General features: G+C 37.2%; 1 protein-coding gene across 1 annotated transcript in view; it reads left to right on the forward strand.

The window, feature by feature from the left end:
• Positions 1 to 13,946, forward strand: part of DCP1B (decapping mRNA 1B) — a 46,457-nt gene that overhangs the window by 14,702 nt on the left and 17,809 nt on the right. Inside the window, exon 4 of the mRNA XM_015821626.1 lies at positions 10,528 to 10,594. Within this exon, the coding sequence (XP_015677112.1) occupies positions 10,528 to 10,594 (67 nt within the window). The remainder of the gene's footprint in view (positions 1 to 10,527; positions 10,595 to 13,946) is intronic.

Consider the following 13,946-nt stretch of genomic DNA (forward strand, 5'->3'; position numbering starts at 1 on the left):
AATATATGTAGTCAGGATTGAATTGTGGAATACTTGGTGCAGCAAATATCCAAATAAGCAGGGATGAACACCAGGCAAACAATCCAGCAGAAAACAATGTCTTAATCAAGGATCTACCGAAGAGAAAACCAATCACCACCAACACTGGCAGGGCAAGCTTATATATATATATATAAACAGGGAGCAAATCTGATATTACCTAGTTGAGCAATGCAACATCTGCAAGCAAACAACCAAGCTTCGACGTTTCTTCACAGATTTTCTACCCCTAAGTATATATTAAGTAAAATATATTTAGGTCTGGTAGTCCCTCATGCAAGTAATAACATTTCTAGATTTTCAAGAACAGTTAAGGTCAACTAGCTACTGCTATCCTAGCTGGGTCAAATAAAACAAAAAGATGGTAATTAGGGGCTTTTTGTTTTCTATTCTCATGTTATGAAAGAGCTGTATGTATAGACAAAGGGCTTGACAAATATCTCAGTTTAATATGCTAAGATACGATCTTCTGAAAGCAATCTTGTTTACCTTTATTGTTAATTACTTAGAATATATTGTTTGCGGTTTTCCTTCAAATGAACACTTTCCCTATTCCAATTCAAAATGTTTATTCAAAAATAGCTTCACTTCATCTGTAAGTACAAATAAAGTCAATAATAGCTATTTTCTTGGTTTAGCTAACTGTAGCTGGGAAGCAAAATTATTGCTTACTGTCAGAAAATTACCTTTTTATGCCCTGTTATTAAATTGGCTAGTACTTAAATTCTATGAACTATATTTCTGTTATGTGTAATTTTGACTAACATTCTGTCTGCATTTTAATGCCGGTTAACCAGTTCTTTATATTATAAAATGAGAATGTGATATTTTAAATAAAAAAATTAGAAATAAGTAATTATTTAAAAGTAGATGGACTATTAATTGGAAATATGTGATGTAAATTAAGAGTTGGCATTACATAGACCTTGTTATTTTGGATTAAAACCTATCAATCACTATTGGCTGTGCTGGCTAAGTCGGGTGAGAATTGGAGTTTTTTTAGAGGGCATGAACATGTGTGAATTATTAGATTTTTTTAATGGCTAGCTAGGAATTCTGGGAGTTGAAGTCCACAACTTGAAGATGTCATGATTGAGACATACTGTTTTAATGATTTGAAGAAGAGACTTTCATTGATACTCATGGGCTTTGCAAAAATTATTTGCTGGATCAAAATATTTGTGTAGCTTTGCAAAAACTCTGGTGATGAGTTGAAGTTCTCCTAAACCAGGGGTAGGCAACCTTGGCTCTTTTATGATTTGTGGACTTCAACTCCCAGAATTCCTGAGCTAGCATGGCTCAGCTTGGAAACCTCTCCCTTTCCCCTCAGCATGGCTGGCTCAGGAATTCTGGGACTTGAAGTCCACAAGTCATAAAAGAGCCAAGGTTGCCTACCCCTGTCCTAAACCATAAACCTGGAATTTAAGGGGAGGTGGATGTAACTCTGTTCAGAACATACTTTATAGTTAATAACATTTAGCTACGAGAATGCTGTGAAATTAGCTTGCCAGCAATATTAGTTTAGTTCTAAATCATACTTGGATTAGAGTTATTTCAATAGTTGATCCAGCTGTTGCAATTCCAAATTAGTAGAAATGATTGATGGGTTCTTAAACAGCTGTTGTGCGTATGCCATTTTTTTTCTTGCTCAGTTTTCTTATTCCATAGCAAGAGTTTGTTAAGCCCATACTGCTCTCAGAATGTAATTTCAAGTTGTGAAGTGTCACACAATAATAAAGGTCTCTGGTTGCCATCCGCCCAAGTTTTTTAAATAGCAAAATGATAACCCTTAGTGAATAATTGACCTCCATAAATGAGATGGTTTAGCAAGCCATTTCCAATACATTTCAGTTGGATTTCAGATTAGGTTAACAAGTAAAGTGGGTATTATGAGAAGTAAAATAGGTGGAATATACAAGACATTTCACAGTCTTCCTTACATAGCGTTACAATAAAATTGTTAAGAGTAGAATATTTTCCAAGCAGAAGCTCAGAGGCTAAAAGATACAGAACTGTGTATGCTTTTCAACTGATCTTTCAAGGCAGATTCAGGTAGTCCTCGACTTACGACCACAGTTGAGGCCAAAATCTATGTTGCTACGTGAAACATTTGTTGAGTTTTGCCTTATGTTATGACCTTCCTTGCCCCTGTTGTTAAGTGAATCACTGCAGTTGTTAAGTTAGCGACACGGTTGTTAAGTGAAACTGGCTTCCCCATTGACTTTGCTTGTCAGAAGGTCGCAAAAGCTGATCACATGACCCCGGGACACTGCGACCGTCATAAATGTGAACCAGTTGTCAAAGGCCCAAGTTTTGATCACGTGACCATGGGGGTGCTGCGACGGTTGTAAGTGTGAAAAATGTCATAAGTCACTTTCTTCAGTGCCGTTGCGATTTTGAACAGCCACTAAATGAACTGTTTTAAGTGGAGGACTACCTGTACTACTTTACAACTGCGGCAATTATAGGTGTTCCTGGTCAAGACTAGAACTCAAGCTTTTCCCCTCAAAAATCCCAAGATCATCTGGGATTTAAAAAATCCAGGAACTGTACTTACCGTATTTACTTGGCATCTTAAAGAACTGCTATGTGTGATAGATTAACAAGCATGATAGATTAATTAGTCTCAGCAGTTTGTGTACAGTAATAAACATATCAAACCAATGGATATTTTGTTCTCTTTATTTCTCTTGCAAATGTATATGTAAACTGTGTTACTTCGACAACATGTGAGTTTAGACCTAATTCAGATGTAGAGCTTTTAGACTACAACTTCATGCTTAATACTGTATCAGAGTAAAACTATGCCATGTGAGAAGGGATGAATTCAAGAGCCTAAGATAACAAAACTATGCAGACTGTCAGCAGTTAGTAGCAGTTTTGCATTGGGGTATTTTTTTTTCCAGCTTCATTGGGGGGAGTGTCTAATCCATGTGAAAGATTATGTGATGGAATTTTGTTTTTTTTAGCTTTTTAAAGATTTGTGAGAGATTCATACAAGCAATTAATTCATTTAAAAGCATTTCCCCTTCATGAAGCTCAGCACATAGGTAACATTTCAGATTGTTTGAAAATTTGGGGGCGTGTGGTGGTGGTGGTAGTGTTGGAATATATTACCAAGTTGGAGAATTCTAGACATTTCTAGAAGATAAGGTAGTCCACATTAAGCAGACAGTAGTGGAAGTTGAAATACTGTTGTATTTTTAAGAAGGACATTTCAAATGTCTTTCTATTTATCTTCTATTCTGCCATTGAATACTTACAGACAGAAGTGATTTTATGCAACTAGATAAAATCAGTCAAAAGTTGGTGTGACTATGTACCTACCATTGAAATATGAAATACGAAAAAAAACCAGTGTGATATTTGAAAATCAATCTTTTCTTACATGTTTAAAAGATGACTGCCATTCCTTAGGCTGTTATTATGCTTAAGTCACCAAAAATGTGTAAATTTCAATTTTAAATTTAAAAAAGAATAAATGAGGCGGGCTTGGAGAACGACAAGCTTCAAAAGAATATTTGTATAGAATACGTGTACATTTTTTTCTGCAGAGAAAATAAAAACAAAACTGAATATGAAATTGATGCACATGAAATTTTAATCTTAAAATGTATAAATCTCCTCTTTTGAATTAGATTACAGCCTGTAAGTTCTAGTCCCAAGTACATTAGGCAGTGCAAAACAATTCTTTATCTTGATATATAGCAGTATATCTCTTTTACTATAATATTGTAAAATCTATAATTTATTTTCATATTCCCCTAGCAATTTCACTGTAATGTCTTCTCTGGGTAGAAGCCCATTCATTTTAATTAATGTTTTGATTTGCTGAGCCTAAATTGCTCCAAAGACAACTATTAGAAAACATATAGGCTGAACTTTAAACATGGTTCTTCACTACCCCAAAGCAGAATTTGAACAGAATAATGAGTTTATTTTTGTAGAACACATTACTCTGAATCCTTACCTCCAGGTGGAGTATAGAAGCAGCTGAGTTGAGTTTCATGAACCATCTTGCCTGCATATTTCACCCCAGGTTCCCCTGGCTGATGTGTAGGTAGCGGGCGATACGCCGAAGTTGCTTTCCGAACGAGGGTGGTAAACATCTTCTTCTGAATGCACAATCCAGATAGATAAAACGGATAAATAGCAGGAAACAGTGCTCTAACTTAATGCTCTGCAAAAATTGCTATCTGGCCAAAGTAGTCAGATTGCCACAAAATATGTGATAATAGTCAAATTGGGTTAATGCTCCTCCTCCTCAAATACTATTAGGAAGGCACTTTAAGTAAAGTTCTGTGCATGGTTCTGTTTTTGTTTTTTTCCTTTTAGGTTTTCCTTCCAGGCTACTCTTTAAAGTCTGTGCCTTATGGTTGCTTGCAGTCCCTTTCTCCTTCTGTTAGTTTTACACGAAAACTTATATTGAGAAGTGGGGTTAATGGACTCCATCTGCCTGTCAGCTCATCACCTCCCTGAGCCATGCAGGCCTCTGGTTGTCATACATCATCACCACCTTGGCAGTTTCTGATAACATAGCCTTGTTTTTGAAGATAGAGTTTTTGGGTTTTCTGGGTTTCACCTAGTAAGAGAACATATTTTTCCCCAAGCCATAAGTTGTATGAACCAGAACAGTTGAGTTATGACGTAAGCCCAGGCAACGTATTGAGTCAGTATGAAATGCAGAGCATTGCAGGGGCGTTTCCTGATCCTTACATCTATGTACAATATGCCTTGATATAAGGAGTTTGTTCCAGGGCAAGCGCCTTCACATATTTTCCAGCAATTAAAAAAAAAATAAGTGCAGGATAGCATCCCCTTAAAAGGAAAGGCATGCAGTCCATTTTGTAATGATGCAACCTTTCTAGTGAAATTATCTTGAGGTTGCAAGTGGCTTCACAGACTGAGCTCAGAAGATGGTAAAGAGGCTCAGTTTTTTGTTCCTTGGGAACATAAATCATGCAGTGACCAGCACGGCCTTTGCTTTATTTTAAGACTTCATAGATTGATGAATACAAATGAATCTAGTCTCCTCCAGACAGAGAGAGTCTTCTTGTAAAAGATTCTTTCTTATTGTATATCCTAACAGGACTCCGGGTTTTGTTTGAAATTCCCCTTGTTTCTGTTTTTAGAACAGAATTTAAAGGACCTTTAAATTTAAAGGACCCTTTTGCTCTTCTGAGCCCATGGGCTTGTGATATATCAGCATTATTAAATCAGTGCATACTTTTATAGCTTCTTCTACTTACAGCCTCATATCCACCACAGATTTCTTGATCATATAGGGAGATTTCTAATCTATATCTGGTTATAGTTGGGTAAGATGGACTTGATTTGTTTTGTGGCTCTGTTTTAAGTCTTTCTTTTCGTATCCAGAATGTGAAGTATGTTAAGTGGCATTTGGCACCCATTAGAAAATATGCAGCTACACTTAGGTGTGGGTAAGTGCATTGCAAAATCACAAGGATTTTCATCATATAAAACAGGAGAAGATGTGCCCCACTGATGTCTTCTTAAGGAGACATGAAAGCGTGGAAGAGTTACTTTCTAAGTACAGATAGTCCTCAAGTTACGACAGGTCATTTGGCAATGGAACAAAATTACGCCAACACTCCCCCCCCAAAGGTACTTATGACCCAGCCCCAAAGTTAGGTCTGTCGCAGCACTTTGCGGTCATTCATTCTTGTGACCATCTGCAGAAATGCTGCAACATGTCCCTCTCCTTTCTATTTCCTCCCCATCTGGCTTTGTCGAGTCCCCGAGGCACTGGGTCTGCTTTGCCACTCTACCCCTGTCCACCCACCACCCATCACCAATTGCTCACTTACTTTTCGAAGCTGTCCAGAGCTCAGAAGGTTGGGATACAGAAGGAGGACAGGGCACTTCGTTGCTGGGCCACGTGGCAGAATTCCACAAGTAGCCATCACTGATATACTGCTAATGCTGGGGGAGGGAAGGCTGGTGACAAGCGAGGAAAGGAAAACCAAGAGCTTTGCTAGCATTTCAGAAAAAGACGACTGCTTGTGGAATTCTGCCATGTGGCCCAGCAATGGAGTGGCCTGTCCTCCTTCCATATCCCAACCTTCTGGAGACCTTCGAAAGATAGGTGAGCAATCAGTAACTGGAGGGGGGAGAGAAGGGAGGAGGCCCAAGTGACTGGGGAGACCGCAAGGGGTGGGAAGTGGAGCATGGGGTATCTCGGGTTGGGGGAGGCGTTGGAGGCTGGAGGTAGGTGGGTTTGTGCCTGGACTACAGTTTCCCCTACACCCGAGGCACCCCATATTCTACTGAATGACCCGCACATTTGTTTAATAAATGTATTGAAGGAAGCAGGGATGGGGACTTGCTAAGTGAGGTGGTTCATTTAACGTCCTCCCAACTTTCGGTTGTAATGGGCAGGCTCCATTATGGTCATAACTTGAGGATTACCTGTATTAGTAATGAATTCTTCCCAGGAGATAAAATATGGGGATTTCCTCTGTATCCTGTTCTGGCCAAAGAGAAGATTTATTTGTTTGTTAAATAAATAAATAGATAGATAGATAGATAGATAGATAGATAGATAGATAGATAGATAGATAGATAGATAGATAGATAGATAGATCGATAGATCGATCGATCGATCGATCGATCGATAGATAGATAGATAGATAGATAGATAGATAGATAGATAGATAGATAGAAGGAAGATCAGCCACGTTTGAGAAAAAAGTGTCAGGCTGTCTCTCCAACTCATGTAAGTGGCTTCTGGTTTATATTTTCTTGCTTGTCTGAACATGGAATAGACTTGTTCTCACTCCTGGCAAAATGTTTTTGCTTTGTCTGCTTTAATAGGAGCTGGGGTCTCTCCTGTGAATACAATATGGTCTATTTTTCCTCTTCCCTTTAGACCTATATTGATGGGTAGTGTACTGTTTGTTCCAGATATGACTTGCATTAATAGTATTCTTTAGGTATAGTTCTATTTTAAGACAGTCCTTTTTTCAGTATTTTAGATCTGTAGCCCCAAACAATTGGATGTTTTGATTTACGTTATGATAAATAGAAAGGGATTGAGTCATACCTTGTCTGGTTTTAACATTATTGGAAAAAGTTATAGGGAAATATGTTATAAATATTTCTTTTTAGAAACATTTATTATAGAATTAAGCTTATCCTTGGATTTCCCAAGGACCTTATAAATAACAATGAATGATTTTTCATATATAACCCATCTTTATATTCAAAAAGAACACAACTAGCAGATGTCTAGTTGATCAACTCATGCAGAAACATCACGTCTGCTTTTCCATATGGTGACTGGGCTCATATGTTGGATAGAACCAAGGTTTATTTATCCATGATTCATTGAATAAACTATAATTACTTTATAGTTTGCACAGCAAGCTAAGCAACACATAATAATTTATAAATCACAGTAATTGATTCACATAGCATTCTAGGCCAAAACCAAACTACATCATCAATGCAATATTTATATCGGGCCATTGTGAAAAAGCAGTGATACACTCCCATTTGTTGTCCTCATAGATTTGTCCTCTAATTTAGAATATATTTAGAGGTACATTTGATATTCCTCAAATTATATTTCTGCCTCACATGGATAAGAAAGGAGGCTTGATATCAATTATCCGTTGGCAAAAGTCCAACTAATTCTTTATTTTAAAAAAAATCAGACAACTTTTTGACTCTTCTATGAAAAAATATTTTTGATAAAGTTATATCAGCAATGGAAGAGGTCTCTGAAAAGGTGTAGTTTTATGTTCTAGAAACTAAACTAAACTAAACTAAACTAAACTAAACTACTGTAGGGCGGAAATGTGTAATTTCCAGTGAGCCTCTCATTGAGGCAGATGGATGGTTAATAAGTTTGATTAAAAAAATAAAATAGAGTAAAATAATATAACTACAGCCCTAGAGTAAATGGAACCACTTGTTATTTCTTTTGTTATTTAATTTATGTATGTTATTTTATCAATTTTTTCTTTGTTTTCACTTGTATTTTTTACATGTTATTATCTGAAAGAAGTCATAATAGGAAAATTCTCCCCCTTCCTCCCCAAAAGAAGTAGCTGAAGCTTTTTTTTCTTCAGCAGGAGTCGTTGTTTCATAGTTCCTTCTATTAATCAGAAAGAACTGTATATTTTTAAAAGCATAGTGTTTTTTTCAGCAGGTAGTAGAACTTTGGATTCAGAAACTAAGCAAGATTGGGTGTAGTTGATACTTGGAAGACAGATCACTGGGGATTCCCAGAACTGTAGACTAAACAAAACAAAACAACAAAAATTAGAAGACAGGGACAAACCATTTCTGTAGTGTTGTCAAGAAAACTGCATGGATGCATGGTTAAAGTCCTCGCATAGTCAGTTCTGCTCAGGGGCATTTTTTTTCCTCTTATTACTTAATATATATTTTTTTAAGAAAAAGATACAGAGCTTTTGTTGTTTGTTTACACCTGCAGTCTCAGTATCAAAGAATCCTCAACCAAAGAAAAATATGATTATTTTTTCAAGCAAAACACTTCCTTTTTGCAGTCTAGCTATATGGGTGAGCAGACAGGATTGCAGAAGGCAGTATGGGAGAGATGTACAGGCTAGGAAATGTCAAGTGAAGTTGGGGAAGGCAGTAAGGATGGGAGAGGATAGGGAAGTTAGGGAGACATCGGGAAATATTGAAAAGCAGAGGAATATAGTGAGCAGATAAAGAAGATTGGAGATGGCAGGAGGAGGCAAACCATAGCATAGGGTCAGAAAGTGGTAAACAAGTGTCTGTCTGTCTGTCTGTCTGTCTGTCTGTCTGTCTGTCTCTCTCTCTCTCTCTCTCTCTCTCTCTCTCTCTCTCTCTATCTATCTATCTATCTATCTATCTATCTATCTATCTATCTATCTATCTATCTATCTATCTATCTATCTATCTATCTATCTATCATCTGGTGATGTTATATTACCCAGGAGACTACAGTGCTAATGCAGAATAGTTATTTGGCTGCCTTAAGACTGCTAGCCCATTCAGTTCACACCTGAAAGAAAGAAAGAAAGATGACCGGCATCCTGCAGTATCATCTGGGACTTTCTCTCTCCACTGAAGTCACCTCGCAAATGGGTGTCACATCCGGGAAGGACCAGTGCTGGCGGGGACCTGACGTCCGCACAAAGCACCAGCTCATCTTCCCACCAAAGTGGCCCCTATTTATCTACTTGCCTATAACATGCTTTTGAACTGCTACTTTGCACCACAAGTAGTCCTTGACTTACAATCATTCATTTAGTGACTGTTCGAAGTTACAACGGCGCTGAACAAAGTGACTTACAACCGTTTTCACACTTACAACAGTTGCAACATCCCCATGGTCTGATCAACGTTCGGACCCTTGGCAACTGGCAAGCATTTATGATGGTTGTGGTGTCCTGGGGTCATGTGATCAGCTTTTGCAAACTTCTGACAAGGTAAATCAAATGGGGAAGCCAGATGCGCTTAGCAACCGTATCACTAACTTAACAACTGCAATGATTTTATAGTTGTTGCACTAATTGTATTCTTACCTTTAAACCTTCTTTGATGTAGCACCAGGATATAATTGTGGCAAGATAAGTTGTAAAATGGGGCAAAACTCACTTTAACAACTGTCTTGCTTAGGAATGGAAATTTGGGGCTCAGTTGTGGTTCTGAGTCGAGGACTACCTAAAACATAAAATATTTTAACCTGATCCTGCTTGAGTTTTTCTAATTGTTGATATAAAATATAGTGGTTTCTTATGAGGCTCTACTATGAAGCTAAGATTTGTAGAGCTTGAATAATATAACTCTTAACAATGGAGTGAACTGTAACAGTGGAACTCATTTATCGGGAAACACATAGAAATTTCAGGGATTTTTTTTCTCTTTGGGTAGATATATTTTTAAACAATTATTTCAGAAAGCCTTTAAGATCTCTTTGGATCCTAGGACCATTTTAAGGAATAAAGATTATGCTTCAGAGTGTCCCTTTGCTTTGCTAAATAGTAGCTTCCCCTTTTTAATTGCAAAATAAAATAATGGGGACATAGAATATGGTAAGTATTATGATGAGTTCCAGAAACAGAGGAAGAAACATAGCCGATGCAGAGTATGATAGATGGATGAAATTCATGGATGAAGTCTAATCATTTCCTAACAGAATAGTTTTCTAAGCAGGTCAGTAGAGAGTGTTCTGGAATTGTGAAAGACATTACTATAGAGAGAATGGTTCATTGTGGGAGACTTTCACCTAGTCAACCAGGTCTGGTTGCTATAAATGTTGTGATTGCATGTCTGCATCATATAATAAATGGTAAATGGAGAAGTAGAATAGAAACTAAAATGCAACTGTTTGAATTTTATAGACTTATTTTTAAAGCTTTAGAACCTCCTCTGCAAGCAACATTCATTGATTCTTGCTAATGCCAAAAAGGGCAGCTGGTGTACATGAGGCTCTGTTGTTCATCATTTGTGTTTGATGTGCGTTTACAGTGTCCATTTATGGAATTTGGTTTTACGATAAGGAAGAATGCCAAAGAATTGCAGAGCTGATGAAAAAGTAAGTGCCAGTTGGCAAAGACAGACTGGCAGGGTGGGGGTGGAGGGACAATGGTATTTTTTTTATGTTATGTCACTGTTACTCTAATACACTTTTTAACATTAGCTTCTTTTAAACTGAGACTGCTGACATAGAGACACAGAACACATTAAAGCAGAATATCAACTAAAGTTATGGTCTTATGAATGTTTCTACGTGGGAATAAATCCCTTGGAAAATGTCTATGCAGATTCTCAGTCGTCCAGGTCATCGTGGTCCCAAAGGTGCTTTTTCAAGAGGCAACTGGACTTCCTTTGTTTTTCTTTGAAGACGTTTCATTTCTCATTCAAGAAGCTTCTTGGATTAGAAGTAAAAGATCTTAAAAAAAAAAAAAAACAAAGAAAGTCCAGTTGCCTCTTGAAAAAGCTCCTTTGGATCTCTTTGAAAACATGGCATTCACCCATGAATCAATCTACATACAATTACATTATAAAAAGCATCATTTAATTTTGTTGCTTTGAAGAAGGAAAAAATGTTCCTGGCACACGATGATTTTTGCGTTTCATTCTTAATGGTTTGAGTAGCTGTTGATCTTTGCTCTGATAAATGCAAAAGTCTGTGTAGTTATGGTTGGGTTATGTTATATATATATTTATAGATGGGTTTGTGAATAAGTCTGAGTGGAATGCAATAAATATTATTGCATAGAGGTACTTTCCAATTATAACAGGTTCCTTGTGTTAATTCTTCTAATATGGATACACTTTTTAAAATGCATTGTCTCTGTCCAAGTGATGGATAACAGTACAATGTATAAACAGTCACAAATAGCCCTGCAGGCTCTAAGCAAAGATTCAGCATCTTTTTCCATATAGAGAAGAATCAGATCCTCCCAAAAAAGCCACTAAGAGTATATGAAGGAAACATGTTCTGTCGTTTCCCATTTCCTAAGGATATGATATCCAGCAAGAGAGATTGTTCTGACCATAGCAGTTTCAGATAATTATATAATTATCTCCATGAATGTTCCTTAAGCACCCCCAAGCCATACCCGCCAAACAATCATCTGTAATCTTGTGGTAAATAAGTTCAATATGTCTCATGTCAAATAGTTTCTTTGGCTGTTGTTGAACTGGCTCCTAGTTGGATTGGATGGCCTCACATTCTCCTATTATGGGTGCAAGCAGGAGACTCTTTCTCCATTCAGTCTCACATTCTGCTGCTCCTGCGTTCTCATCCACCTCTCCGTGTTGGTGCATTGGTTAGAATACACTGTATTGCAGGCTGACTCTGCTCACTGCCATGAGTTCGAACTGCAGCCATTTTTCATAGGTTTTAGTCTCCAGGCCTTTGATTATTTTAGTTGCTCTTCTCTAAACTTTTTCCAAGGTCTCAACATCTTTTTTGTAGTATGGTGACCAAAATTGGTTGCAGTATTCCAGGTGTGGTCTTACTAGGGTTTTATAAAGCGGTACTAATACTTTGCATGATCTTGATTCTATGCCTCTGTTTATACAACCCAGGATTGTATTAGCTTTTTTGGCTGCTGCTGCACACTGCTGGCTCATAGTCAAGTGATCGTCCACTAGGACTCCAAGGTCCCTCTCACAGTTACTGTTTTTGAGCCAGGTCTCGCCTAATCTGTACTTCATAAACTTCCTTCCTACAGAACGTAGTCTGAAGTTGTTTTCAGCTACCTCTTTTCAAACCTTTATTGCAATGACATTCTTTTTGTAAAATGTGGAATATTGTATTACAAATTAAGCCATGGGATAAATTTATATATAGTAACTGTAATATCGGTAGTTCTTTTCCCATGATCTTTTCTGATTTCTAATCTTGATTTGTTGTTTTCGGTAGTCCATCATGCCTGATTAATCATCCTCAGTTCAAATTTGGAATGCAATGTTTTTGCCAATATCTATATACACATTTCTTTTGGGTTAAGGATCATGTTCAATTTTCTCATCTTTTGCTCGCTTTGAGGAACTCCTTTCTGGATCTCCTCTGCTTTGTATTTCATATCATCAGTAATTACATGCCATTTGCAATTTTGCCTTCACTGCACACATCAGATTTCAATTCCTGTATGAATAAATTAACACAGTCCCAACAGAACTCTTTGGGGGAGCCCCCTGCTTATTTGTATCTGTTATTAAAATTGTCATTCTTGTCTTTTTGCTTTCTGATCTTAAATGGTTGTCAATCCATAACAGATTGCCCTGGCAACATTCATCTAAAACAGATATTTGCATAGCTGGCAAAGTATGTAGCTGAAAAAAACCCTGTCCTGAGCCAAAACTACTAGAGGTTCCAAGGAGTGGTTGTGTTGGTTCTTTTCAGGCACCAACAGTGAGCACAAACTTTTTTCAATTTGTGAAAACTTAGAGTGGCATGCTTGGGTAGCATAGAGATAAAATTAAACATGATTAAATTTAAATTAAATAAACATATTAGAACAATTAATTCTCTATGTGTGTGTACATACATATGTAAATATATACATACATACATATTGTTTCCTTCTATCCTGTTAAAAAATACGATTCATCAGCAAAATTTAGAGAGCTCTAGGGACTGTATTCAGTACTTTGGGAATTGCAATATAACCCTCTCTTAAAGGCTGACCAGCTTATAACAAAACTACTGATATATCTTGCATTTGGGACTCATTAATAATAGATCCCCCCCCTGTACCTGCATATCCTAAATTAAAATATTATTTTTATGTCTGAACACTGTCCCCTACTTTCCTATTTTCTGTGGTAGGAACCAACACCTTTGGAAATAGAGAAATCTGAGCTTCTGGACCATGATTCTTATTATAGAAAAGGAGGACTCAAGTGACAATGAGACTACATTCTCTGCTCTGCCCTTTTGCCAATGTGTCTTATGAGAACCCCCTTCACCATTACATCAAGCCACAAGATAGGAAGAAACATTCTGACTTCTGTGGAATGCACTCATGCAGAATAGATCTTAGCTCTATTTAATTCCCATTTATGGCTCCTCCTACAGAGGTTGAATTTTATATATACATCTTATGACAGTCTTACTTTATCCTCAGTTGATTCCAGTGCCCTGCTGTAACAGTCCCAGTTTTGTACTCAGCAGTATTTCTGCTATTTGTGAGATCTTCAAATAATGAAAGGACTTTGCTTTTGTTTGGTGTCTGAATTGTAATGTTGCCACATCATTTAAAAATCCTTCTGGGCTTAGCCACTCACAGGATATGACAAAGTGAGCTGTGATTCATGGAAATTTATTCCATAGCTTGTTGGTTTTGAAGGTATCACAGACACAATGTTTTTGTAGCAAGAATGTTGAAGATGATATTTATAAATTCTTTGTCCATCAAGAACATTATATGATA

The sequence above is a fragment of the Protobothrops mucrosquamatus genome, unplaced genomic scaffold (assembly GCF_001527695.2).
Source record: "Protobothrops mucrosquamatus isolate PMUCROS unplaced genomic scaffold, P.Mucros_1.0 scaffold1367, whole genome shotgun sequence".
Classification (NCBI taxonomy): domain Eukaryota; kingdom Metazoa; phylum Chordata; class Lepidosauria; order Squamata; family Viperidae; genus Protobothrops; species Protobothrops mucrosquamatus.